General features: G+C 39.6%; 1 protein-coding gene across 5 annotated transcripts in view; it reads left to right on the top strand.

Annotated features, from left to right (window-relative positions):
* Positions 1–13,918, top strand: part of klhdc8b (kelch domain containing 8B) — a 133,526-nt gene that overhangs the window by 111,574 nt on the left and 8,034 nt on the right. For 4 of the 5 annotated variants that reach the window (XM_069937171.1, XM_069937173.1, XM_069937172.1 and 1 more), the window contains one exon: positions 1,366–1,467. In XM_069937171.1, coding sequence (XP_069793272.1) covers positions 1,366–1,467 — 102 coding nt within the window. Of the gene's footprint in view, positions 1–1,365; positions 1,468–4,118; positions 5,167–13,918 lie in introns of those variants that run through there. The other variant, XM_069937175.1, reaches the window with a different exon arrangement.

The following is a 13,918-nucleotide window of genomic DNA, read 5'->3' as shown; positions in this document are numbered from 1 at the left end:
CAAGTGAAACATTAGACAGTCAGTCTTCTCCTCTTGCTTTAACCACAATGGTTTTGACCAGGCTGAACCAAGAACTCAGAACCCATCTTCCAAATGCGACTTTCCACAAGCTTGCCAGCTTGTCCTATTCCAGTCCCAGCTGCTGTTGCTGGCTGTAACACTATAGAAGTCATGTGTGTGTGTGTGTGTGTGTGTGTGTGTGTGTGTGTGTGTGTGTGTGTGTGTGTGTGTCTCTCTCTCTCTCTCTCTCTCTCACACACACACACACACACACACACACACACACAAACACAGAGAAAGCCTGTTACTCTCTCTGCTTGCAAAAACACATAACCCTCTTAGAACAGCAATAGACAATCTGCAGCTGCGACAAGATCTTTCATCTGTTGCCTTTTAGTGAACAACAATTCATCAATGAAGTCTATTGGGCACTCTCCAAAGCTCTTGCAAAGGCTGTGGGGCCGCTCTGTCTAGTATTAGCAGAGCTCCAGTATTTCAAATAAGATCTGTTTTAAAGTGTTTGTATGTAACCTACTCTAACAAACCTTTTCCAATTTATCACCCCAAAACATGCCTACATACTCTGTCACACCTGGTCTGTTGCTATTGGATTTGACACATGGTTCTTTAAGTAGGTAGGCTCCTCTTAAGGATTTTCATCACCCTCACTCTTGATCCTCCAGCTACTTTGCTAATATCTTTCAGGAATTCATAATAGAGTTTTCCATGGTAGGGGAATGCAGGGTTATAGGGGAAAAATAGTTAAGTGGAGCTGAGTCTACGGCCAGATCAGGAATGATCTTATTAAATGGCGGAGCAGGCTCGATGTGCTGAATCACCTTCTATTGCCCTATTTCTTGTGTTCTTTGTTCTTCTCTCAGGTTATGAATGATAAAATCCCTCTGAGAACTATCTGGAGGACAAATAAAAAGGATAATGTATTGTTACCTTATTTTAGGAAAGTTAATGTCCTTAAGCACCAAAGGAGCAGTGGTTAATTTCTTTCATTAAAAAGACTAGACTGAGAGGTCAGAGTAATTGACATATTTAAAAAAGGAAATCCCCAGGGAAATGATTTGCAAGTCAGTTCAAGTCTGACTTAGCCAAGAAGAATATTAATGTATCCCAATGGATAAGAAAAATAATTTGAAGATGAACCTACATTTAATTTGATTAATATTAATAAGCAAATGAAGTTCCAATGATAATTTGCTTTTAATTTACCCTTGATAGAAATTGCAGTCATATAGTATCAGATAAAAACATTCAATCTTCAAATAATGTTCACAGCAACCTTTCAGTGATGGGGTATCCTCAACATTTGCAATTTCTCCTCTCTAATAGATGTTTCCCTTTTATTTTTAGGAAATTGGTTGAAACAGTCCCGTTCCACAAGGATGAGAGAGAAACGTGCAGATTTTTCTGTGGGCCACGTTGGAGGAAGAGTGATTGCAGCCGGAGGTCTAGGTAATATTCTTGGGAGGGCAGAGAAAGATACATTTATGTGTGACAGCAATCTCAATGAACAGTCTCTGGAACCCATCTTTGACTTTAGGTGGTTAAATCGATGAGAAGGGAGCCAAGGCAAGGAAAGAAGAATTCAGGAAATGTTTAGAATTGAAGGATGGTTATAAAAGATCCAAATTGCAATAGAAAGGAGGACATGTAAGTGGCCAGGGTGCATGAACTGTGAAAATGCTAAAATGCTCAATAGGTTTGGCAGCATTTGGTGAGAGAAGCAGAATAATATTGAGTGTCAATGACCTTTCATTGGAATTCTTGAGACTGTCGCTGAGGAAAGAACTGTGGCTGCAAAAGTGTAAGTTCAGTAACTGCAGTGTCCACAGTCAGCGGCATAGGCAGGTTCTAATGTTAGAGGGAGCAAGCACATAAAAATAGTGCCATGACCAGGTTCCCTCAAAGCTGCGCACTTGTGCATGTGCACACATGTTTTGCAACCAGCACACAAAGGAAATTAAAGTACACGCAAAATAATGTACCTAAAATAACGTCGTTCAAAGTACAGAATAAAATCTTAACTAAATACCTTACTTTGTAGAAGGCACTCACTTGTTTTATATGAAAACATCCCAATACAGTTTTATTAGCCATGAATGATCTTGAAACAAATTCAAGTTTACATTTGCACAATGTAAGATTTTTGTGCACACAGACAACTAAAAATTAGAGGGAACATTAGCCATGACACATACACGATGATGAGTCAGTGGTTGAATGGTGGGTGGCACTGAATTTTTGGCAGGTTCGGACTGGGGAGGAGAGGATGTGGCAGGGGGGTGGGGGTGGTGGTGGTGCCATGTCTACTATGCGTGCCAAATAATTTAAAATTCATTATACATTTTTATTTTGTATTTAACATCAAAACATAGGGAACTTAAGGAAGATACAGTTTTAAAGGAAGTAAATCATTGTTATTTGTATTTAAAATCAAAACATAATAAAAACATGTTATTTAATTATTTTACATTTTAAACATAAAATGAATACAAAATTAAGCAATATGAAAAATATATGAAGCAACTACAACAGCCTCTTTCGACCAGTCTTTATTCTAGCAAAGTTATCTATTATTTTATTATAATCTACCTCAGTAGACAACGGTCTTTCAATGGAGACCAAAGCTCACCCAGACAATCTATCCTTGCCCATTGTAGAACGAAGGTAGGACTTTATGTGTGTGAGCCAGCTAAAGCATCATTCTGACACCATGCTAGTTATTGGTCAGGACAGAAAAATGTATTGCAATGTGGACAGGTTAGGATAAATGGAGTCATTGGTGATCATGAATTTTAGTACATAGTTGATGGTCAGTTTCTCAACACTTGAATTTGCCTCCCTGCTAGCTAGTGCTCATTATCTCTTTGTGTGTCTTTGAATGAAAGAAACCCTTGTACGATTTCAGTTTGACTGTCGAAGATGTCTGAGCATGTGTCTGCTAAAAATTCTAATTTGTTCACATTCTCTGCGTGGTCAAAATGCTTTCGATCTAAACCACTAAGTCTTGAAGCCACATTTTTAAAATGCTCAAATCTTTTACTTGTGCTATTTATAACAAAATCTAAGGATACTAAGTAGGAATCAATTATGAATTTCTTCCAGACATCAAATATTCCTTCATCCTCTGCAATGTCTTCACTTTGCTTGTTTTTCATATCTTTTTCTAAAAGCTGAATCAAATGAGAAGCCATTACTAGATCTAGACTACTTTTCTGTATATGGATGAATTGAAAGCCTTGTCTAGCACTTTACTCCAGAATATAAGAACAACTAAGAATTTGTATGTACTGAGTGTTCCCAGTATACCCTTTGCCTCAGCGAGCTGTTTAGGAGTACAGTTTTTTTTAAGTCTCCCCATCCAGAATTCTTTGCAGACAAACTACTAGTGTCGGTAAATTCTGTGAGACCTCCCCCCCCCCCCTCCCCATTGCTGACTTTCTGGACATCCATTTATTATCACAAAATTTCTTTAGAGTCAGTGCAAAAGATTTGATATGATTGCGTTGTTCTTCTTTTGGTACTGATAGATGAGGTAAACTGCCAGAAAAAAGGTATAGACACTTTCTAGACTTCCAAAAAAAACAACTTGGTTTAAATATTGGAGCTTACTCCATCAATTAGAACCAAATTTAAATTATGTGCATAGCAATGTGTAAAGAGTGCATTTGGAGTAATTTCCCTAATCTTTGTTTGGAGACCAGATATTTCACTCAACATGGTGCTTGCTCCATCGTAAGACTGACCATAACACATAGATAATGACAGCCCTAAGTTTTTGATTTGTTGGAAGAAGAATGTTGAAAAAACCTTTAGCCTTTGCTCCAGGTAATTTGTTGAATTATATAAATTGTTCCACTGCATTGCAGTTTACTGTTACATATCGCAAGGATAAACAGAGTCTTCATCAAACAGCTTTTGTTCAGGCAGCACTCATGGGAGGTTATCTCCAAGGAGAGGAAGTATTTAGAAAGATCTCCTAATTCAAGGTAAATGCAATATTCATTGTTGAAGTGAATACGGTCATCAGAGTCGGCATCATGGGGGGGCATCTGTGGGCCATGCCCCCCAAATGAGTGATTGCGTCCCTCTCTCACCCGCAGATTAATCTATGTCGAAGAGCACCACTAAAGTTGTCACATGCAAATTAGAGATGTGGAAAAATAAAGAAAAACACAAGACAATCTACTAGAAAATTAAAATCCTCCAAGAGAACAATTGCATATTTCTGATGAGGCCACCTCTCATGTTAATTGACATTTGTTCTCTCAAGGGGCATTGCCTCTTTCTTTCTCTTCGAGCTGTCAGTGCGCACACCCCGGTTGCCACGCGCAAGCACAGAAATGGGTAACAATTGCAGTGTTAGCGTGTGAGCAAGGATTTCAGGGTTGTCAGACAATCTGCTCTGGGGGAAAATACAGTACATAAAGCAGCAACCTTCATCTGTTGGAAGTGGAAGTTCCAAGGAACAGTCCTGCCTCATAGTGGGTATCCGGTCTGGGATGACATACACACTTGGTATCCTTTCTATTATCTTATTGATAGTGGGCATTGGACTTCTTGTTGCTAAAGTCTTCCTGAAAACCTTTAATAGTTATGTTAAAAAGGTAAGGGCTGCTATTTGCAATAATTCTCTGCACAAAGAACTGAAACATAAGTGGCATTTTGCAAATCTTGCCTTCTACCTGTTTCATGGTGTGTGGATTCAAATCTTTTAATGTTAAACTGTGGTGATTTGAGGTGGCAGCGAGCATCCATAGAACTTTTTTGTGTGATGCTGACTGAAAAAAATGAATAATAGAGGGCGGGACATTCATGATTACATTGTGGATAATGAATACATTTGTTCTTGTTGGGCAATGTTCCAAGTTTAAAAACACCGTGTACATTCTTATACAGCAACATTTTTCATCCAATTAATAATGTTCTACAGCAAATCTGAAATGGAAAGTACAAAACCAAGACATTTATTACTGTAGAAATATTTACAGTTTTTAGCATTGTTTCCTCAATTCAATGTCAGGTCATAATTTTAATTTTAATGTTTTTCTTCTCATGCTTGTAAGTGAGGAAGGATACTAATAAAACAGGGTTTGAACATGGAGGTCTGTTGACTCATAACACTATAATGTCAAATGATATGGACTTTATTAGGTAAGAGTGGAGTATATATTCTATTTCCAATGATGTTCTAATGATGCGCACGGTGCAGTGTGAGAGAGAGAGAGAGAGAGAGAAGGAAGTGGTTTGCACATAGGCTACACTTTGTGTAGTGTGGGGGTCTGTGTGTGTGAAAGAGAGAGACTTTGCAACATGTTTTTAAATTGGAACTGGACAGAAAACTTATTATCAAGCATTTATATCATAGATTGACTTCTCGAATGGCAGTTTATGCCTCACCCACACTGTTACCCTAATGCCCTTCCGATTAGATTTGTTTCGATGCCAACTCTGACTGTCATATTTTCTACCACAAGTAGTTTTGTTTGACTCAAATGAAATCTTGTTTTTATTAGGGTCAATGAATGCTGTGCATACATAATGATGTATAATAATAATAAAGATAAAATATGATCATAATATATGATTCAAGGTTCATCATATTCAAGTTATTGTCATAGTAATAAAACAGTGTCCTATTATATGAAATTCCCTTTTGCCTGCTGCAAGGCAGACAGATTCACCACTGGCAGAAATTGCCTAGGCACCTCCTTACATTTCTAACAGTCAGAGAAAGTGAAGCGAAAGGGAGTCCCCCAAGAGTCACCAAGTCTCCGTTGATTTGCCTTCAGCACTTTCGCAGCCACTCAGAGTCCAGTCCAAACCTCCAGCACTCCTGTAGCCTCCACAGTCCAGAGCCCAGTCCAAACCACTGGCAACCGGAGCTCCAGATCTGAACCTCCAACATGGTCAGCGCCCTTGGCACCTTCTCACATCCTGGTCCTGATACCTGGTACCCCACTGGCCAGTTCGAGCCAATCTCCAGCAGTCCTCAGCCCGGCACAAGTCTCCCTACAGCAGTCTCCAACAGCCTGCAGCTTCCGTGGATTTCTCGCCTCAAGTCGCCAGTGGCCCACCGCAGAGCCCCCTCACTGGTCCACCTCAGTGGTCACAGTCCTGTGGGTCATCTCTTTCGCTCCTCCCTCTCAGATTAATGATTTAATGGGTTTTTTTTTTGCACTGAATACCAGGAATACCAGGAGGAAATGTCCCCAGGTCATCAATTCTGAAAGAAAGGAGCTGAAATGACATGACAGAAGTTTAATTTTGACCTCTAGAGGTATTATGAACACAGTAAAATCACTGTTATCCAAAATTCAAGCAACTGGCAAACAAATTGTGGAAAATAAATAGGTAAAAAATACGGTTTAAAATAGATGCCCCTTAGTGGTTAATTCGCAACTGGTAAAAGGTGACAGATACCAGGGGTTTTACTGTATTTATTACTTTCTATTCTGATGGCAAAGGAGAGAATGAAGAGTTGTTCCAATGGGGTGGGAGAAGCTGAACGTCTTTAACATTAAGCCCAATGTCAATCTGCCAGCTATATTTGTGCCAGTTCTCTCTTGATGATTTGGGGCAAAAGATACAAGGGAGATGTGTTGAGAATCTTTCCTATGGAGAGAGCACCATGGTCCAAAACACATTGCCATAGGATTTTGGAAATAGAATCAATCAATGCTTTTCAAAATAACATTAATATTTGAGAGAGAATAATTTTCAGGGCTGTGAAGAGAGGGTACAGCCAAAATTTGTTTTTTTTTAGCAAAGAAAACAAGAAAAGTTCCATTGGCACAGAAGCAAGAAGATATAGTTCACATGTCTAAAAGCAAGGGGTAAATCCTAATACAGATAAACACTTTACAAATGAACAAACACAATGGTGGGTAAAATAATAGAAAATAGCAGGGTGGCATGGTTGGCCTAGCGATTAGTGCAGCGTCAGCGATCAGGACCGCTCTCTCTGTGTCTGCATGGGTTTCCTTCCACTGTTCAAAACTTACTGGGGGTTGTAGGTCAACTGGGTGTAATTTGGCGGAATGGGTTGTGGGCTGAAATGATCTGTATGTCTAAATTTTTAAAAAGAAAATTAAGGCTGAAAGAACACATATTTCAGTAACTTCAAGAGTCAATCAACTTGATTCAAAGGCTAAATTTTTGGCAGTTTGGTTACCATTAGTTAAATTCTAATTATAGGCTTTTCATAAGACATTTATTTGTAAGAAATTTTCATGAATTATCATGTGTTTTAGTTTGTTCACAGGATCTGATAAGGCTGGTATTTAGATAGAAACAAAAACACGATCCGAATAAAGAAGTCCCACATGCCTGCTCCACCATTCAATCAGATCATGGCTGACCATTTGTGTCACTTTCTTGTACCCATCTCATGATTCCCACAACACACAAAAATCTGTTTATTGTCCATCTCTAATTGTCCACAAACAGGGTAATTTGCTTGATTATTTCAGTGAAAAATAAGTATCAATTGCATTGGTGACCATGGAGTTAAATATATGCCAGTCCAAGTAAATTTACTTCTGCAAAGTACTTTAGTGAATCAGATATGCTCTCATGATAAACTGATGGTTTTCTAATCAGCATTAAACACCCTTTATTTAATAAATTGAATTTCAATTCCCAGACTGCAAAGATGAAATATAAACTCACCAACCCCAATCTCTGTAACAATGATTGTGCTACTATACCTCTTTGTAGAAGACGAATGTCTGACAAAACAAATCTTCGACTTCCACCTTAAAGAAGACAAAAGAGGTGGATAACAGAAAAGATTCAAAGAAGACTTAAAATCCTACATGAAGAAATGTAACATTGACATCAATAATTGGGAAACCAATGCCAAGGACAGGAAACTCTGGCAAACCATCACCCAAGAAGGAACAGCTACTTTCAAAGCCAATAAATGTGCAGAACTAGAAAAAAAGAGAAGTAAATGGAAAGAGAGGCAGCAACATCCAAAGCCCTGTCCTGAATGCAGAAGATCTTTCAAAGCCAAGATTGGGCTCATAAGCCACTTGAGACCCCATAAATAGATCAATGGAACTAAGTCTGTCATCCTCGACCTTGAGGGATGGCCATGACAACAATGACCTCTTTGACAAGCCATCTCTTAGACCAATGACTGTTAGGTTAAATTTCCTGTGGTAACTTTAGCATGAGTTCAATATAAACTTTGCAGAGGTCACACACTTTTTTCCTAGAGTTTCCACTTAGGTTAAGGCAGGAGATCAGCTAAATCCTTCTCCATCCTAAAATTTCAAATATTCCTTATATTTTGGTGTATAAGTCGACTAGCATTTAGGTTGATCCACCCTTTTTTTCAGCATCATTTAATAGTTTTATGGTATATTGGGCATATAAGTCGACTCCCCATTTTTGAGCTGTCCAGGCCTCCCAACAATAGCCCAAAATTTGTTACAGCACCCCAATCACCAAGTAACAAAGCTGTAAATTAAGTAAGTAAAAAAAAGTTTAAAAAAAACCTTGGTCTACCGGGCAGGAGCGGCGACATCATTCTCCCGGCGGTAGCAGGAACCTCAGACTACGTGGCAGAAGCGACAACCTTGACCTATATGGCAGAAGCAACGACCTTGGCTTACCAAGCAGGAGGGGGGACCTCAGGCTCTACAACTGTAGAATGTCTGGGTGGGTGATGGCAGCGCCCAGCAGAGGGGAGGTGTCAGGGAGCAGTGACAGTGAGGAGGTGCTTCCAGGGTTGATTAATATGCAGAATCAGGGCTTCCAGAGTCAACTTATACAATGAATCAGCGTCAAATAATTTTTGACTTGAATTTAAGGTCTCCATAGTATATCTGGTGTATAAGTTGACCCCCATTTTTTGAGTGATTTTTGAGGGTTTCATGACTCAGCTTATACGCTGAAATATACGATGTGTAAATCCTGCATGGGAATAGAGAATGTGAAGTAAAAAAAAATGTTGGATTTAAAAAGAACAAAAAGTATTTGAGAGGATTAGGATCAGACTTAGTAAGTTTTATGTAGCACAGCAGAGTTAATGTCAAAATATGCTTTTTTTTGTGTTTTCTTTTTGATATTCTACGCTGCAATTCAGTTTGCCTCTGTGAAGTGTAAAATAAAATACTCTGAGTGGAGACAATAAGAATGCAGAGATTCTCTTAGATACTTTTTGAAGTTGGTTTGAATTTGGACCTAGGTCAAACCTTCTGAGAAAAGGAAGCTATTCATTCCTTAGCACAATGAGCAAAAGATCCTTTCTGCTCCCACGAGAACTTAGTCTATTGATTTTCAGTGTGCGCTGTCATATCTTGAACTGACACCTAATAATTTCCAATGAGATTGAGCATTTGAGAAGCAGTTTTATATCTTCAGATGGTCCTGAGGCAATGCCATGTAATACGAGCACAATTTCCCACAATCTTTCTCAAGGAAGGGGATCAGGAACTGTACCATTGACTATAAATACAAAGCACTATCCGTAATGATTCACAATTAAAAAATGTTTGCAATTGTACTTTCTGGAAGCTTAAGGGCTGAAATCTTTTCATTACTCAGACTCCCAGCAATTTCTCTAGAAATAAATGCTAACATTACATTCGCTTCCTTCACCACCGAATCAACTTGGAGGTTAACCTTTATGGTATCCTGTATGAGGACTCCCGAATTTGCACCTCGGAATTTTGAATTTTCTCCCCAACTAAATAATAGTCTGTCTGTCTATTTCTTCTACAAAGTGCATAACTTTCCAATGGAGTTACAGGGTCGGAGGCGGGCCAGCCTGTACAGTCGAGTGAAGTCACACCTGCACCATGTTCCACCACATCCACCCTTTTCATTTTAGAAAAAGGTCGGCAGGGTGAAGCGGGACAGTGTCCATCATTACCAGTTGTGCAGTTTTAATAATTCACAGGTTCACATGCAGCAGGTGCACACCAGGGGGTCTGCCTTGTGGGTCCTAATGTGTCTGTGAAGAAGCACCAGCCCTGGGGTCGTCAGGCAGACTGGCAGCGTGATTCCCGATGCCACAAACCTAGGGAAGGAGAACAGTTTCTCATGTGGGGTGGCACTTGTTACCATATAGAGTAGGGACATGGTGGCGTATAGTGCCTCCGGAAGGACCTCTTGCCACTGGGAGATGGGCTTCCTTTTCAACTTGAGGGCCAGGAGGACTGCCCTCCAGATTGTGCCGTTCTCCCTTTCCACCTGCCCATTCCCACAGGAGTTGTAGCTGGTGGTTCTGCTTGTGGCTATCCCCTTGGACAGGAAATATTGACGCAACTCCTCACTCATGAATGAGAACCCCTGGTCACTGTGAACGTAACTGGGGTATTCAAACAAGGTGAAGAGGTTGTGGAGGGCTTTAATGACCATAGGTGTGTGGTCATATCTGGGAAGGGAATGGCGAATGGGAAACATGAGTACTCATCCACGATATTCAGGAAATATACATTCTGATTCATGAATGGAAGAAGTCCATATTGAGATATTCAAATGGGCGAGTGGCCTTGATCACCTGAGCTTTCTCTAGCCGGTAGAAGTGCAGCTTGCACTTCACACAGACCGAGCAATTACAGGTCAGCTCCCTGATCTTCTGGTGACTTTGGGGTGGCAGAGACTATTGTGAAGGGTTTGGAGGAGATCTATCTGTGCCCTGGTGCAGGTTCCCTGGAACAGGGGATCAGGTGGCTCATTGAGCTTCCCAGGCTGTTACAAGATCTCATAATTGTAGCTGGACTGGACAGTTCTCCACCTCATGATCTTGTCATTTTTAATCCTCCCCCACTGTTTATTTTTAAACATAAATGTGACAGTTCTTTGATCCTTCAGCAGGGTGAATGGCCTCCTGGCCAGATAGTACCTCCAGTGGTGTACAGCCTCCACTATAGCTTGTGCCTCCTTCTCGATGGCCAAGTCCCTACGTTCGTGGCAGCCAGAGTGAAATCGGAGGCATCACTCTCCAGTTGGAAAGGGATAGATTCATCACTGGTGTCCATCACTGCCTTGGCAATCTCATCCTTAATGCCTTCAAAAGCCTTATGCTCTCTGCTGATGGGTGAAGCGTGGTGGTTTTCACCAGGGAGTGGGTCTTTTCTGCATAATTGGGGATCCATTGGGAATAATAAGAGAAGAACTCCAGGTACCTTTTCAAGGCCTTGAGGTTTTGGGACTGTGGAAGTTCCAGAAAGGGGTACCTGTGCTCAGGGTCAGGGGTAATGATGCCATGCTCCACTACATACCTTCAGTGAACTGGGAATCATTGGTAGGATCTTGTGCTGATGGCTTGCCCTGCCTCCCAGCTCCACCCCATTCTGTCCACATATAACCCTGGTTTCCCAGTAGTACAGTACAGTACCCCAGTATTGCCAGATGCATGGTGCAGAACACACACTTTTACTGGTTGTAAAGTTCAGGGCTTTAGTGATGGCCAGGAACTTCTGCAGGTTCGCATTGTGTTCCTCCTGGTTATGGCAACTGTTGGTAACATTATCCAAGTACAGATATGTGACTTATCTAGTTTTTAGCTTTGAAAACTCCTTTGTTGCTTTAGTTGTTTGTTTGGGATAATTGTCTTGCTGTAGGATGAAGCACTGTCCAATGAGTTTGGAGGCATTTGCTCAAACTTGAACAGAAAAGATATTTCTATAAAGCTCAGAATTAATTCTTCTACTGCCATCAGCTATTACATAATCTATTAAGATAAGTGCACCAGTACCTGAGGCAGCCGTACATGCCCAAGTCCCCCCACCACTATTTTTCACAGATGAGGTGGTATGCTTTGATTCTTGGGCAGTTCCTTTACACCTCCACACTTTGCTCTTGCCATCACTCTTATACAAGTTAATCTTGGTCTCATCTGTCAACAAGACCTTTTTTTCAGAATTCTGCAGGCTTTTTTAAATACTTTTTGGTAAACTGTAATCTGGCCATCTTGTTTCTGTGGCTAACTAGAGGTTTGCATCTCGTAGTGTAGCCTTTGTATTTCTGTTCATGAAGTCTTCTGCAGACAGTAGTTATTAACACACCCACACCTGGCTTCTGAAGAGTGTTTCTGATCTGTCGGACAGGCATTTGGGGATTTTTCTTCATTGCGATGAGAATTCTTCTGTCATCAACAGTGGAGATTTCCTTAGCCGATTTTTAAGTTGCGATTACTAAGATTATCAGTATATACTTTCTTCTTGGTGATATTCCAAACAGTTGATGTTGGTAATCCTATGGTTTGAGTTATATCTCCTACCATTTTATTTTTATTCTTAACCATCATAATGGCTTCTTTGACTTTCATTAACACAACTCTGGTCCTCATGTTGAGAAATGGCAACTGCAGACTCCAAAGGTGATCAAAAACTTAAAAACAAGTCCAGTTCTCTTATACCTGCACCAATAAAGCAATTAAATATACCTGATTACTCACAGACACCTGTGAATCCAAATGTCCCAAACATTATGGTGCCCTGAAATGGGGGAACGAGGTGTAAAAAGTGCTGTAATTTCTACACAAACTAAAATGTATACAAATACCCTTGAATAAAGTCTGGAATGTGCACTTTCATCATGTGTGAATTGTTTAATTGCAAATTTAAAACTGTGGAGGACAGGGACAAATAATGGAAAGAAAGTCTTTGTCCCAAACATTATGGAGGGCACTGTATCTATTGAAGATGCATAGACATTCTACAAAAGCATTGATATATTCCTCATTAATATTGTAAGGAAGTTGCATGTTTTAAAAGATTTCTTCCCCATGGAACTTTGAGTTGTTAATTTATACTCTGCAGACATATTATGTCATTAAAATTTATTTTTCCATTTGCTCAATAAAAGTACAATCCTCTTTCAAGCATTGTCACTTCTGCTGCATCTCACCCAAGGTCTTAGAGTTTGCCATTCAACCTCTGTTTAGAGAAAGTTGGAATAATAAGTATGTGTGAATGAAGAACTCAGACAGGACTTCTTCAAAACACTAACTGGTGTTAATGTTCATGGAAATATTTACTACAAGCAAATGCAGGTGTGACATGGTTAGTGTAGTAAATAGCACGATATGATATTACAGTGGTAATGACCCAGGTTTGAATTTGACACTGTCTGGAAGAAGTTTGTACATTCTTTCTTTTTCAATCTTTTTAATTATTTTTTATAATAAATACAGTACAATAAAGAAAATCTAAGAAATCTAAACATACAATATCATCTCTGTAAGTGTATATAATATATATATCAAGATAAAACTTCAAACAGTATAAATGGCCCCACCCTCCACTGCACCAGAAAACCCATCAAAAATATTTTTACACACACACACACACACACACACACACACACACACACACACACACACACACACACACACACACACAAATATAAAAACCCACCTAACCTTCTCCATTGAAACAAAGGAAAATGAACCAAAACAAAACATCTGAGCAGCTTATCCTGAGGATTACATGTAATTTGGAACTTTTGATTCATACTGTGAATCCAAAAACAAAGGTAAGACTATATCTCTTCTGGAAGAGTGAGTACATCTAATCACATTTACATTTACATCAAAGGAAAATAAGACACAAAAGGTCATCATGTATCTTCAAATTTCACCGATGAATCAAATACATGATATCTAATTTTTTCTAAACTTAAACAGGACATAATATGAGAGAACCATTGAAACACTGTTGGAGGTCCAGAGTCTTTCCATTTGAATAAGATGGCTCTTCTAGTCCACAATGTAGAGAAGGTCACAACCCATTGTGCAGGTTCAGAAAAAATCCCTATGCCTGGTTCAATAACCCCAAAAAGAGCAGTTAATGGATTGGGACATAGCCCCATCTGAAATATAGTTGAAAAGACATTAAAAAATTATTTCCAATAGATTTCTAAGGATGGACAAGAACAAAACATA

Source organism: Narcine bancroftii, chromosome 5, assembly GCF_036971445.1.
Source record: "Narcine bancroftii isolate sNarBan1 chromosome 5, sNarBan1.hap1, whole genome shotgun sequence".
Taxonomy (NCBI): domain Eukaryota; kingdom Metazoa; phylum Chordata; class Chondrichthyes; order Torpediniformes; family Narcinidae; genus Narcine; species Narcine bancroftii.
Note: the sequence above shows the minus strand (reverse complement) of the source record. Positions and strands in the feature narration are given on the sequence as shown.